The 13530-nt window shown below is 38.0% G+C and overlaps 2 protein-coding genes across 2 annotated transcripts in view; one reads left to right on the top strand and one right to left on the bottom strand.

Moving 5' to 3' along the window:
• The first annotated feature begins 1785 nt into the window (after positions 1-1785).
• LOC148879241 (uncharacterized) lies at positions 1786-2763 on the top strand. The gene has a single exon (XM_088974157.1). It carries the CDS (start codon positions 1786-1788, stop codon positions 2761-2763), a length of 978 nt encoding a protein of 325 aa, XP_088830283.1.
• A 3282-nt stretch (positions 2764-6045) lies between these two features.
• The window catches only part of ZDS (zeta-carotene desaturase), a 57629-nt gene continuing 50144 nt past the window's right edge, over positions 6046-13530 (bottom strand). The window contains exons 7-14 of the mRNA XM_088960715.1: positions 13250-13494; positions 13062-13149; positions 10513-10555; positions 10262-10418; positions 9957-10085; positions 7863-7935; positions 6956-7120; positions 6046-6479 (exon numbers count right to left, since the gene is read on the bottom strand). Of these exons, the coding sequence (XP_088816841.1) occupies positions 6312-6479; positions 6956-7120; positions 7863-7935; positions 9957-10085; positions 10262-10418; positions 10513-10555; positions 13062-13149; positions 13250-13494 (1068 nt within the window). The 3' untranslated portion in view covers positions 6046-6311. The remainder of the gene's footprint in view (positions 6480-6955; positions 7121-7862; positions 7936-9956; positions 10086-10261; positions 10419-10512; positions 10556-13061; positions 13150-13249; positions 13495-13530) is intronic.

Consider the following 13530-nt stretch of genomic DNA (forward strand, 5'->3'; position numbering starts at 1 on the left):
CTAACCCAAATCTCATTTTGTATCAAATTGGTTTTTTTCAACCCTGACCCTGAATCTTTATCCTACCCAACTCTATATTTTCAGATTAGGTTGGGTTATTTTCAGGTTATATCAATGTTTTACCCCAAAATCTAATAGCATATGCATATACGGTAATTGCCTTCTGGGTTTTGGGGCTCCAGGATGCCTTAAGAAGAATCTAGCACGAAAAAAAGAAGCCTTCAGAAGACATATCAGAGCCATTACTGTCTTTTCTGATGCTTTGGCACAAGTAAATATTATAAATACTAATATTACAGAATGCTCTTGCGCTGAAAAAAGAAGCCTTCACAATGCATGTGAAAGGGGAGTTGATCTGCTATTTCAGCTGCCTCTAAATGGGTTGGAAGTGGATTTGTATAACTACAAAGACCAAGCCAAGTGGTGGCCCATCTATGCCATAACAATGACTCGGTGACTATATATTATTCTTGTATGTAAAGCTTTAAAATATCAATAGGCAGTATCAGCAGTTTTTTTTTTTTTTTTCAAATTCCATTCAGAGGGGCCCGTTAAAAATCATCTACCCTTAAATCGGTCAAAACCTCAATACACCCTCTATAAAGCATATATACATATCGATATTTTTAACCTTATTTGTATATCGTCACATTTCATATGTATCACGTCTTCATTGGCGATGTAGACGCTCCTATAGTCTGTAGAAGATCCAGACTTTATACATATACTCAAATGTCAGAACCGGAAGAATCACAACCAGATGTTCAAACTTCAAAATTGTTCTCTAGTATGGGCCCACATGGGGGTGGCAATTCTTGGCCCTACCCGCCACCACGACCATCTATTAGAATTTGGTTGGAGCCTTGTTGGTCCAAGCTGACATATCCACTTGGTTTTCCCAAAAAAAAATAAAATAAAGCTAGGAGTAGGACTGTAGGATAATGCAACCCAGCCAGAATTTGATCAGACTTCCAGCTTAGATTGTCATTCCCTTCTGGTTCTGGGCAGTAGTTACTGTCTATAACTTCCGGCATTGACCGTTCAATTTCGCTTCAATCTCCGGGTGCTCAACTGCCTAGATTGTCACTGTTTATTCTGTTTAGTCATTCTTCACCTCTCCAAAGTCAGTCTCACAGTAAAGAACACTCCACACTCCGACGCTCCTTACAAAAAGTGGGTGAGTTACTACCTTTTCCTAGGCCCCATCTCCCTTTTCAGAAAGCAAGAAAAAGGCCTCCAAAATCTAAATTTAATCCTTAGAAAAAGGGTCAGGTAACCAAATCCAGTGCAACCCAGCTCACCTCCGTGACATATGTCATACGAGAGAGAGAGAAACAGAGAACCAATCTAAAGTATCCCTTTGATTTTCCTTTATCTGTCAACGGCGCAAATCAAGCCAACACGAACCCACAACCACAAGAAAGCCTTTTGCTGATGATCAACAATTCAGAATGATCTGATGATTCAGTTACTCGGGATCCAAGGCACCCACCACCACTCCTCCCCTAATCCAAGAAAACAACCCACAAAACCAAAATATCGACAAGAGCAAACCACTTACACATAACACGACTCCCACACCTCAATCTCACTCTCTCAAGTCTCAAACACCAACCTCTCTCTTTCAGAATCCATGATGAAAAATCCAAAAGCAGACAACCCACCACCACCCAACCTAAGACATCCCCTGAGTTCAAACTCATCCTTCTGAACTCTAAACTTGAAACTCCCCCTCCCCAAAACCCTTTCAAGCTAGTCTGTGAATAGAAGTAACAAACAAAAATCATGATTCCTTCTTGCTTCAGCAACCCAGACATTCTCGCCCTCAACACCCAGGTACCACAAAACCTGATAACTTGCGTATACCAGACTCAACTCTTTAATTCCCCTGCTTACCTAACGCTAATCTGGTCAAAAACTCTCTTTTCCCACTCTTTAACCATCCATGCCTCTGATTCATTCTCCATCACTATTTCTCTCTACCCATCAACCTTCTTATTCTTCCGAAATCGACCTGGTTCAAAATCCATCTCCCTCAACCGCCATTGCCACCACTGCCACGGAGTTAAGCTCTACTGGGACTTCACTCGTGCTGTGTACTCCCAGAATTCGGCTGAGCCCGATTCAGGGTTTTACATTGCCATTGCCTGCAACTCTCGTATTGAATTCTTCCTGGGCGACCTCCGAGACGATGCACTGCACCGCACTGGAGCTGTTCGGGTGTGTCCATCAGCGGAGCCTGCATTGCTGTCCCGTCGTGAGCACGTGTTTGGGCATCGGAGTTACACTACTACAGCTCAGTTTTCAGAGTCGAAACATGAAATCGGGATCGAATGCGCTGGTGGAGTGTTGAGAGTAAAAGTGGATGGTAAGATAAGCCTAGTTGTAAAGAGATTGGCCTGGAAATTCAGAGGGAACGAGCGCATTGTGGTTGGCGGGTCGGAAGTGGAATTCTATTGGGATGTTTTTAATTGGGTAACCGAATCTGGAAGAGATGGTGGTGGGCATGGAGTGTTTCTGTTTCAGGTGGGAGATGGCGGTGTGTTGCCGGAAATGATGGGTCCAGAGAAGAGATTGATGAAGAAAAGCTTGCCCTCGTCCTCCTCGTCTATGATCTCATTATCACCTTCTCCGTCGTGTTCAAGCGTCTTACAGTGGGCAGAAGAGAGCAGTGATGGAGGAAGGAGTTCTTGTTCTTCATCCACAAGATCTAGTGGGAGTGGAGGTTTCTCCCTGCTCTTGTACGCATGGAGGAGTGATTAAGGTTTGAATCCGACCACATGCGGTTTGTCAATTATCTTACTCAAGTTTTGAATTCAAGGAGGATTTCTACTACTCTATCTATGTACATTCATTCAGGTTTCTACTCTCACTTCAGTGTCAGTTGTTCTGTAACATTACTCAAAGTGAACTTCTCTTTATTCCCTGTTTCCCGCTGCTGCTTCTCTGTAGTAATTACTTATTACCGAAGGGATCAGGTCAATTCGGGTCTCAACGAATCCGACCCATTGAGCATATACCTAGGAAGGATCTAGCTAGAGAATAGCTATAGATCAAACGGCATATACCATCATATTCATATATGAAGCACGAAGGGTCTGTAGGTTGATGCGTGGCCATCTGATCTGGGGGGCAGTAGATGGAGAAGGCCCCCTCTAATCAAACAAGTAGATGAAGCTAAACATTATATCTTATCAAATGGAACTTTCACTTCAACCCAGATAAAATTGATGGCGCTTTAAGACAGACTGACTACCCTGCAGCGTGCAGACAGAGCAAACGAGATTAGGAGCTAATTCAAAAAGCTTCATCATTATGTAGCCCACAATATTGTGTAATAGAGACCCTAACAGAGAAAACCATGCGCGCATGCACTGTTCTTGTTGGATCCTTTCATGGAGTCTATTAAAAAGGCCCAGTTAGGTAGGACGGTAGACTCTGCATAGGAGTCGTAGAATTTGGAATTTTATTCCAGGGGAGCACGAGGAGCACTCATCACTGTCCAGCTTTTGAGATAATAAATGATAAAATATCGTTAATGAGGCCCACCCACTCACCCTCTTTATGAAAGATGAATCCTGGTCTTTATAACAATCCTGATCAAGAAACAACACTGTAGGCCTATCCACCAACTATTCATCAGGTTAAATCATAGCTATGAATGGGTGGTGTGAGGGAAATCTAAAGCTAGCAGAAATTCAATTTGGATCCAGAGTACTTCATTTTGTCTAGTTTGCTGTTTGTCCAGTAAATACTGGATAAGGAAAGGCAGGCAGCAATGTAGGGGCCTAGTATCCAATAATCAGAGGCAGCAGATGAAAAGCAAAAGAGTGCGCATTATTGTCTGAAGGGATAGCTGTCCATCCTGGAAATGCCTAGTCCTCACTTGTCCTTGTATCCAAAAGACCATTGAGAACCAACTCCTAGTCTGGAGCTAACCTTCTTTAGGTTCTCCAGTAACTTTACTATATCATGTGAATAAAATGTAGTTTTTGTTTTTGTTTTTTGGTAAGCAGATGTAGGTTAACTGCGTGCTTTGCAGGAATATTGAGAACTTCAGGTGTTCCATTTGAACCACCACCTTAACCCTTGTCTGTTGTGCCGACACTTGAAGAAAATCAACTACGCTAGGGGTCCAGGGGAAAAAAACAGAACTGGCATTCTCACGTTAGAACTCATAACATAGTGATTTAGAACTGATTGGGGAATTTTGTCGAACAGATTCTATAGGTGGAGTGCTTTAAAAACTAGGAAAACTTTGATGACAAACTGATGAAAAAATTGTTTTATCAGGGGTTTCACTTTAGTTCGGAAGATGCAGTTAGCTTTATTAAATGGTCATGGACAAAAAAGTTTGGGGTTGTAATCTCAATAAATGGGTTTAGGAGATGAATATGGAGTGACTAGAGAAAAGGTTCAAGTTTTTCAAAATGGCTTAAGAAAAAGTGTACTAGGTTAGGTGAACGGTGAAGAATTTAAGGCTTTAAACCTAAAAAAACCTTTTATTTTACCATATAAAGTGTTCAGTGTGCCAAAACCAGAAGGTGTTTGTGGTGAATTGAGCAGAATAATATTTGTTTGATTGTGCATCAAGGACTGCCACCTGTGAATTATGGTGTTCATGTACAAGAAAAAACGACATCCAAAGACTGAAATGGAGGTCAGAGTGAGATGGAAGTAGATAAAACATCTCTACCCGTGTCCTAGGCTTTTAGGGGAAGCCCAGGTTCGTCAGAGTTCTGACTTCGAATCTCCTGTGGATTTCACAGACATGGACAAACATTACGGAGAAGTGGTTGCTTCACTACTTCTGTTGGCTCCCCTGTTCCACTGCCTGCAGGCGTACATGCAGTGATGTATTGTATTCTGTGGTACACGAGAGCTAATTGTTCATCTCCTTGGCACACTTCCCAGGGCATGTAAAGACTAAAGACTAGAGATGCGTAGGGTGGTTTTTGCTTCATAAACCTGAGATGTCATTGCCCATGGATTTTCGACAGAAATGAGAAACCACAGCATCCTCAGATCCTTCTAACATCAAGCATGACAAAACAGAAATGTTTTCTTTCAGTTACGATAATGATACAGCACACAACCAAAACACTGTGGGATCTGCAGATGAGGGACCCACCATGACAGACAATTGTTCAAATGCTTTCTATACATTGGATTTATATCCCTTCTATAAGGCTCAGTTTGGAAGCAGTATATGTAGAGTGCAAAACCTCATATTTTATATGTATTTGCACCGTACAAATTTGTATTTATAGTTTTGTGCTCTTTAAAAACTGAGCATAAAGAACTAAAATACTGGTTTTTTTTTTGCTTAATGGCATGAAAAGATTACCTTCTTTTAATCCAACCATGGGGCATGAATTTAAATACTTGCTCACTTCAGAGAATCTGAAAGATTTACTAACAATTTTTGGTGCATCAATGATGTAAATTGGACGTGATAAATCACAAACCTATGGTTGGATAAGATTATTTCATGATTGCAATATCAGCTGTCAACTTCCACCCTCACAACCAAGGTTCAAAGTATCAATCCTTCTCGATACGCCCTTACAGGGGGTATTTCAGGTCGGCAAGTGGTTCAGGGGGTAATCCAGTCTTAAACCGGACCCTCTGAACCAGATTCAAAAATAAATAAAAATAAAAAAAAGAGTACTGATACAGGCCGATACGTGTATCGCCCAGTATCGATACTTTGAACCTTGCTCACAACTGACCAGTAGCAGACTCTCCTAGGTATTGCCAATAGGCCTCACATTCGCCCTTCTCTGTTTCAATCCGTCCCAATTTCCAAATAACCTCTCCTAGGTGGTTTTTGCTTCATAAACTAACTCTGTAGGGGCGTATTGGGAAGCCCCCAATACAATATGTATTGGCTGATACGGCCTGATACTTATCGATACTTTGAACCTTGCGACCAACCCGATTGTGTTTAGAGAGAGAGAGAGAGAGAACTTAGAGCAATTCCTGAAATGGCAGCCCATTTCTAGAGGATTCATCTGATTCAGAAGAATCAAGACAGAAGATCCATAATGCAGGGTAAATAGACCCAGGAAATAACTTGCTGCTGAATAATACATTTTGACAATAGCAGACCTTCAGAGAAGGCCTGAAAATAAGTTTATTACACATTTTCTATATAATTTCATTGATTTTGCTGGAAAAATGAACAGCTCGGGGAACAAAAGGACACCTCAAATTACAAGAATAAATTCCATACCAATAATGCTAGTGCCCACTGTCTCCCAAGTAATCTGATTAGATTTTTTTTGGTGCCTGACAAATGAAATGCAATCTCAGACAAAACTCAACTCATCAGTGATTTTGCCAGCTTCCGTGATCTCTTGAGCTTCATTAGTACTGATGTGCTTCCGCATTACTGTTAGTGCTTCACCAGAACCACATATATAGGCTGCTGCTTGCCTGCCTGACAATGTTGCTCCTTCCATACTATCAATATAATCCTGTGCAGAAGCAATCTACTTCAATTTCTTTTCACTAAAATTGCCAAGTCATCCATCAATAAACTCAAATAAGAAATGGATGAATCGGCAATTATGTTGCTCGCACAAAAGATAAATGTAGCGAATATACATGGCATAATCTCATAGAACAAATATGTTAGCAGTCCCGTGAGTGCTTCATTTATAAACTCTGGAGGGGAAAATCACTAGTAGCAAGAAAATCAATACCTACAAGGAAGCAATAGTATGCAATACATCCAATATGATACCTAGAACCTAGAAGAAGAAACAAATCCAAGCTTTAAGAACCACATGAGGGATGGCCTACTGTAACAAAAATCATCATCATCATCATAATCACCCAAGCCTTGTCCCAACCATATGAGGTCGGCTAGATGAATCCTCTTTCGATATCCCATTCTATTCATTGCACTGTAACAAAAAATGAAAATAATAAAAAGGAGATGCAACATCACCTGTTTTGTATAGGAGCCAGCAAGGAAGAAGTTTTTCAGAGGGGTCTTTTGATCTGGTCTAAAAGGATCATTTCCGGGTGCCTCACGATATAGTGACTGCCCAATTTTGACTACAGAAGACCAAGTAACTTCTAAACCTTGAGCAGATGGGAACAAAGCCAAAACCTGATAAAAGGAGACGAGAAAGTTAGATGCGGTTAAGAAACCTATTCTGTCTTTAACTAGCACAAGTTACTACAACTTTCAACTCCAAGCTATCTTAAAAAACAGATAAATAATATGAAAATGAACTGGAGAATTTTATGGTAGAGTTCTTTCCAAGAAAATGTTTGTAGAGAAATGCATGGTAACAAAAGATTTCTTCCTCAGAGGTGAGAATTGTACAAAGCCTATGATGAAATGCTTATGAGCTAGTAAATATTAAATAGACGGACATAGTCTTCAATTGTTGGCTTTTTTAAGATAACATAGTTAATTACAATTAAACCATTTAACTTCGAAGCATTGCAGTTCTGCATTCCCATGTTATCTTCTTTGGTCAAGGAATCTGCAGCAACTGTCGAGCATGGCGTTTAAGCCTGGATGCACAAGTGTAGGAAGTACAGGCAGAACTATATCTAAACCAAGTTAGCAATAAAGCATGTTCACACTGCATGAATAGTAGTCTGTTTTATGAACTATGTAACCTATGGCCACAGAAGGAAAATAAAAAAGAAAAAGAAGACATCTGCATGGACATTTAACTATCTTCTGCATAGCAAAAGGCTTTGCCAAAGTAATGCAGGAACTAGTTATATAGATGAATATTTATCTGTTTTCCTATAAGTTAACATGCAAACATTATGCATTGAAATGTCAAGAAAACTGGATTTAGTGTATGAAGAGGATTTTTTTGGTAACTACCAACCTGTTTTTCGACTCTTCTTATTATTTCATCATTTGGCAAGGGCATATAGGGATCACCAGGTGTAAGCACACACCTAAAAGAAACAGTAATACAACTTGGTCAAACAAAAGACAATACAAACTATACATGCATAGGCTAGAACAATAGATAGTTTAATCACTTTATTTATCTGGATGGGGGTCACATATATAGGTGGTGGATGCAAAGGCATTATCAAAGTTTGAGGCAGACTGAAACCAAGGAGTGGCCAATTTGAGACTTAGTTGAGTAAAATACGGATATATAAAAATATCATAGGATTTAAAATTAAAAAAAAAAATCACACAAACTAAATCAATTCATCAATCTTGATGTTTTAGTTGCCCATATGTTTATTTTCCTATGATGTAGGGAATGAAGTTAAGACATAAAGTGATTGTAATTTTGCAGCTTTTGGACCAACCAAGAAGAATGCTCTGTTAGTATTCCCTCATTCATTTGCTATGATATCATTGTATTGTATTTGTAACTTCTTCACATTGATAGAATTGCCTTAGCTTTGATGGAAAAGTAAGCATGTATATCTTTGGCCAATGACCGTGTAGTCTTAGCTCTCTAGGTGGTCAGTTAGCACCCCTCCCTTTGAGGGGGGTACAGATTCAAACCCTTGGAAACATAGGATTTCCACATTGTGTATTGTCAGTGGGCCCTGTGCATTCCTGCTACCCTAACCCTACTAACCAGGTCTAGTGTATAGAACTTTGCCCCTATTGGGCCCCAAGCCACACTAAATCCCAAGAAAGAAACACTTATATCTTTCCAGATTGTCTTGGAGAAGAGCAGAAAAACTCAATTGTTGGTTTACAGTAGGGCTGTTCATGGGTTGGTTCAGTTCAGTTACATAGTATTTTAGCAACCAAACCGAACATCTCGGGTTGGATTATTAGCCAACCAAAACCGACCCAAAACTAACACAAACCAATTAAAAATAATGCTGTCGGATGCTCGGTTAGGTCAGTTTTAACTGAACCGAGACTACTTTTTTCTTGTATTTTTGCTGTTTATAGGTTGTAGCTTGGGGTTTTGTATGAAATGAGATGAAATTTGAAAATAAAAAAGAAAAGGGGAAATCATTATGATTGGTACAGGTTTTCTGACATTTGTTTTGATAACAAATAATTATTTGAATATTTTAATCAAATACCAAAATACAAATTTAATGAAAAAGGGATAAAGAATTAAACAATGAATGGAGTTGTACGCATTTGCCTAAAACTAGGCCTAGGGGTAGGGGATAGGATTGTAGGCCTACAAAACTTGGTAGATCATGTCATTGTCTTGTGATGTCTTAGAAAAAGTACTTTACAAAACATATCACATGTGAGAAAGAATTGACTTTTTTTAAACGACTATAATACATTATGTATCCCACTATAAACAACCATTTGGGTTGGTTTTACTCGGTTTGTAAATTCAAAAGCCGTGACCCAAACCAATCAGTCAGTTTATTTATGTCTTTAAACCGAGGCCGATCGAAAAGTTAACAAAACCGACCAACTCGGATCAAATTGGTTTGGGTTGGTCGGTTTGATTGGTTTAGCCCGATTAATGAACAGCCCTATGGTTTAGGATGGTTAAACTGCAACTTTATTCACTTTTTTTAATTTTGGGTTCCAACTTTGTCCTTATTTGGACTCCATGGCTTTGTTGTGAGATTTCTCACCTTGTCATTAGTAATATCAATATACATGTAATTTATCTAAGCAATTTAACAAGCAAATATTTTTTTCAAAAATATTGTAAGATTCATGGGTTGAGGTGTAACATTAGGTTTCAGAATAATAGTTCCATGAACACAGAATACTTTGGCATTACCAGGTGAGGAACCAAAAGTATAGTACATAAATTATGTTAGAATAAAAAGTCTAGTTATTGATAAAATGAAGATAACCAAAGAAAAGAGAAGAAAATACATGTGGTAGAACAAAATATTGTAGGGAATAGTTAACATTTTAAAGGCATCCAATCATGGCAATTGCTGCCTTTTCACCAAGAAAAGAAATCACATTGCTAATATAAACCTCAAATTAAATGCACAAAGAAATTCATCCTTACTGGAGCAGTGAACCTTGCCCCTCAATATAATAATCTTCTGGGGATGCAAGTGCAAGGTCTGCAAAGCAGGAAAAGTCCGCATCTGGAGTGTATAATAGATTATCCAACCCAACGGCTTGTTTCAATTGCCTAGAAATCACAAGGTTGAAGCATGCTGTAAGGAATATGCGAACAAGAATACCAAATCCTGATATGCTAGTCATGAGGATACCAGATTCGTAACTACTAACTAGCCCTGTAAAATGGAGACTTTCAACATCATACTGTAAATAGTTTCATTCCAAGGCCAATGAAAGAGTAGTCACCTTGACCTTTCCAGATCCTGTAACTCTGTAACCCAACCATTGTATCTAAGTTGCACAGTGACAACAGGCACTCCAACTAGTTTATATATTTTATCAAAAAATTCCAATTCCCTCCATTGTGGTGGAAGTAATCTTTTGATTCCAGGGACGTCACATGCTGCCATGGGAATGTAAATTTCATTTCATTCAAATTTTGCAGTCCTGAAATAAAACATAGAACAATGATAATAGGGGAAAGTCTAACAGCAGACCTGCTACATAGGCATCTGCTTTCACTATTTTCTTCTGCGTGGCCTGAGATGAAAGAAAAAAAGAAACATGAAGTTTACTTCTGTAGACTGAATTCAATATATACAGTTAACAGACACAAGAAATTATCCTTGGAGATCTGAGCAGTAAAAGAGATTAGCAATCTATGGAAGTTGACTTTATACCTATTTAGCATTTTTTTATCAGGAGTCAAAGGAATTTCATTTCATTACAAGGGAGAAAAATAGTACAGATTAAGATCAATTTTAGACGTATGAGAAGCAAAGCTTTTCATAATTTACAAGATTATCCCAAGTCTGCCTAGAATAGTTGATGATTATGTGCCCCTTGTTTTTCCAAAGTATCAGCCATCCCATTTTCTGTTCTATTGACCCATTTGAAGCTTGCCTTGAGATCCTTTGCTAAGATCTTTATTTCTCTAATTAGATGTCTGAAATTCCACTTACCAGGACTTTTGTCATCCATCCAGGAAATTACTAGTTTTGAACCACATTCTATTTCCAAATTCTTAAACCCCCACTATTATTTCTGCTCTTGCCCGAGTCCCCTACTCCTATCAGTCCTGAAAATAGTGTTACCTATTTAGCATTTTCAAATCCAACTCATGGTTTAAATGTATTCCAAGAATCTGGATAGCCAGACCAACATTGGGTAATGGCCTCTCTTAAGTTCTCTATCAGAAGCTCAAATTGATATTTTAAATAAGCAAATGAATCTACAAACATGCATTACCAATTTTAAACAACTACTTTTCACTTCGTTTTCATCCAGGATTTTCATCATACATTATCAATTCATTTTTTAGTTTCTCTCACAAAATATCAATTTCCTTTATGTCTGCATCTTAGCACACAGAAACAGAGAGGGTATTGTCCATATATAATTATGTGAGTACCCTAGTAACTTATTTATTTCAATTTTTTAATTAGCAAAATTTAATATTCATGATAATTTTTCATGATTTAAATAATTTTTTAAGAGAGAAAAATATATAGGTTCTTATGAAAGAGGACAGAACATAAGAGAAAGAAAGTCGGGTGGAGGATGAGATAGTGGAAGATGTATTATATGCACCTCAAGACTAGTAGTTTTGAAGGGGTCTCATGCTTGCTCACATTGTAGGCATTCAAAATGCCAGATCCCACATGGAAAGGTTCTAGGCACTAAGGATTGCATATATGTGTGCATTTCTTTATTTATTTTCATTTTTCTCATATGCATCATTGTTCTAAGAATTAAAAAGAAAGAATAAAAACATTAATACCTTAGGAACAAAGTAAAACTTTTAATTTCTAAAATTTCAGTTCCCCATCAATGATATTTCCACAGTTGAAAATCTTTGCCAACCATATATTCTTCAAGGAAAGAGTACTGGCTACACAGTGTAGATGTAGCTGATCCTGTTTTTGTCTTTTATTTTACTTTTGTTTTTTATCAGATGGCTTTTATCTAGGGCAGTAATGTATCCACATGGCACCTGGATAGTTTTGTGATTTCAGCATCATTAATGATTCCTAGCTTCTTTTTTCATAAAAAATATGCTGTCCAAACCCAAACCCTCCAAGAAAAAAAAAATGTGCAGTTCATTGATTTTCAAAACTTTCAAAATTGTGCATATCTTCAAGAAACAAGAATGCCCAATCCGGAAGGCCCAGTTAGATGGTTGGTAAAGCCTATTAGTGTTGATACAATAGACCTGGATTTTAACCAGTCTTCATCCACTAACTCTGTCTTAAGTATAATAATAAATAGATCTTTTGATATCTTTTTTGAGAAAAGTTTTCTATTTGTTTCAAATGTGGATATATAGTGGCTTTCATCCACTAGCTCTGCCTTAAGTAATAACAAATAGATCTTTTGATGTCTTTTTTGAGAAAAGTTTTCTGTTTGTTTCAAATGTGGATATATAGTGGTTTTCTGTATATTCCCAAAGAAAAAAAAAAGGTAATAGATTAAAAGTTTCTTATTTTATTATTAAAACCATGGGATTTCTAACACGGAGAAGATTTATAGAGAAGGTACTTGACTTTAAACGACAATTTTTTGTTATAATTTTTACAACAATTCCCACAAGAACCCAATAGAAAAAAGAAATCTAGAAACCTCAAAGGCATCTTTGCATGTAAAAGAATCCAAAGAAGTAGTTAACCAATTACAAGTTGGTAATTAAGATTATGTAGAAAAGAAGTAAAGTGGGATTACAACTTAAAGTCCACATGCTCATGCATACAAGCACAGGATGGAGGGGTAATGATGGCGTAGGTTAGACTGGTCAAAAAAATGATGGGATAGGTTAGAGTAAACAATTTGTCCAAACCTTTCTTTAACAATTTGCAACTCCATTAATCAATAAAAAATTATATGCCATATGCATGTGCACCAAAAATTTCAAAAGAGGAAGTGAACTGCAGTTGCAGTTCATGTCACATAACAAACAAATCAACAAAAACACAGTTAAATCTTTACTATGTAAGTTAGAAATATGTGTTGCACAACAGAGCTTCCAGAAAGGAGCTGCAAGTAATCTTACCTTAGACATGGCAAGTCCAGTAACATATAAATCACCATCAGCAGACTTATCATAAAGTATCTCTCTGCATCCCCACCTGAGATGAAACCTGTAAAGCAGAGAGAGGAAATCAAACATGTCAAATTATTGTAATAAAAGACATGCAATATCATCTTGGTTGCATACGCTCCCTATCATTGTACTCATACCTGCCCCCTTTGTCCATAATGTACTTTCTGATAGGACCACTCAAGTAAACATCAGGAGAACCCTTAAGCATGCGGAGTAAGGAAGCCTCTGTCTTGGTTGCAAACAATGAAAATATAGTGAGCATGCAACGGGCACTGATATTATCACAGTCAATAAATCCCAGGGCATAAGCAACAGGATCCCACATTCTCTGGATACTCATTCGTGTACCACCTTTGGACAGAAACCAATCAGAGAAGCTAACCTGTAGATAGAAAGTTTTAGTGGCATCCAATTATTG

Source organism: Nelumbo lutea, chromosome 1, assembly GCF_056320005.1.
Source record: "Nelumbo lutea isolate HS-2025 chromosome 1, American lotus-T2T, whole genome shotgun sequence".
NCBI classification, from domain to species: Eukaryota; Viridiplantae; Streptophyta; class Magnoliopsida; order Proteales; family Nelumbonaceae; genus Nelumbo; species Nelumbo lutea.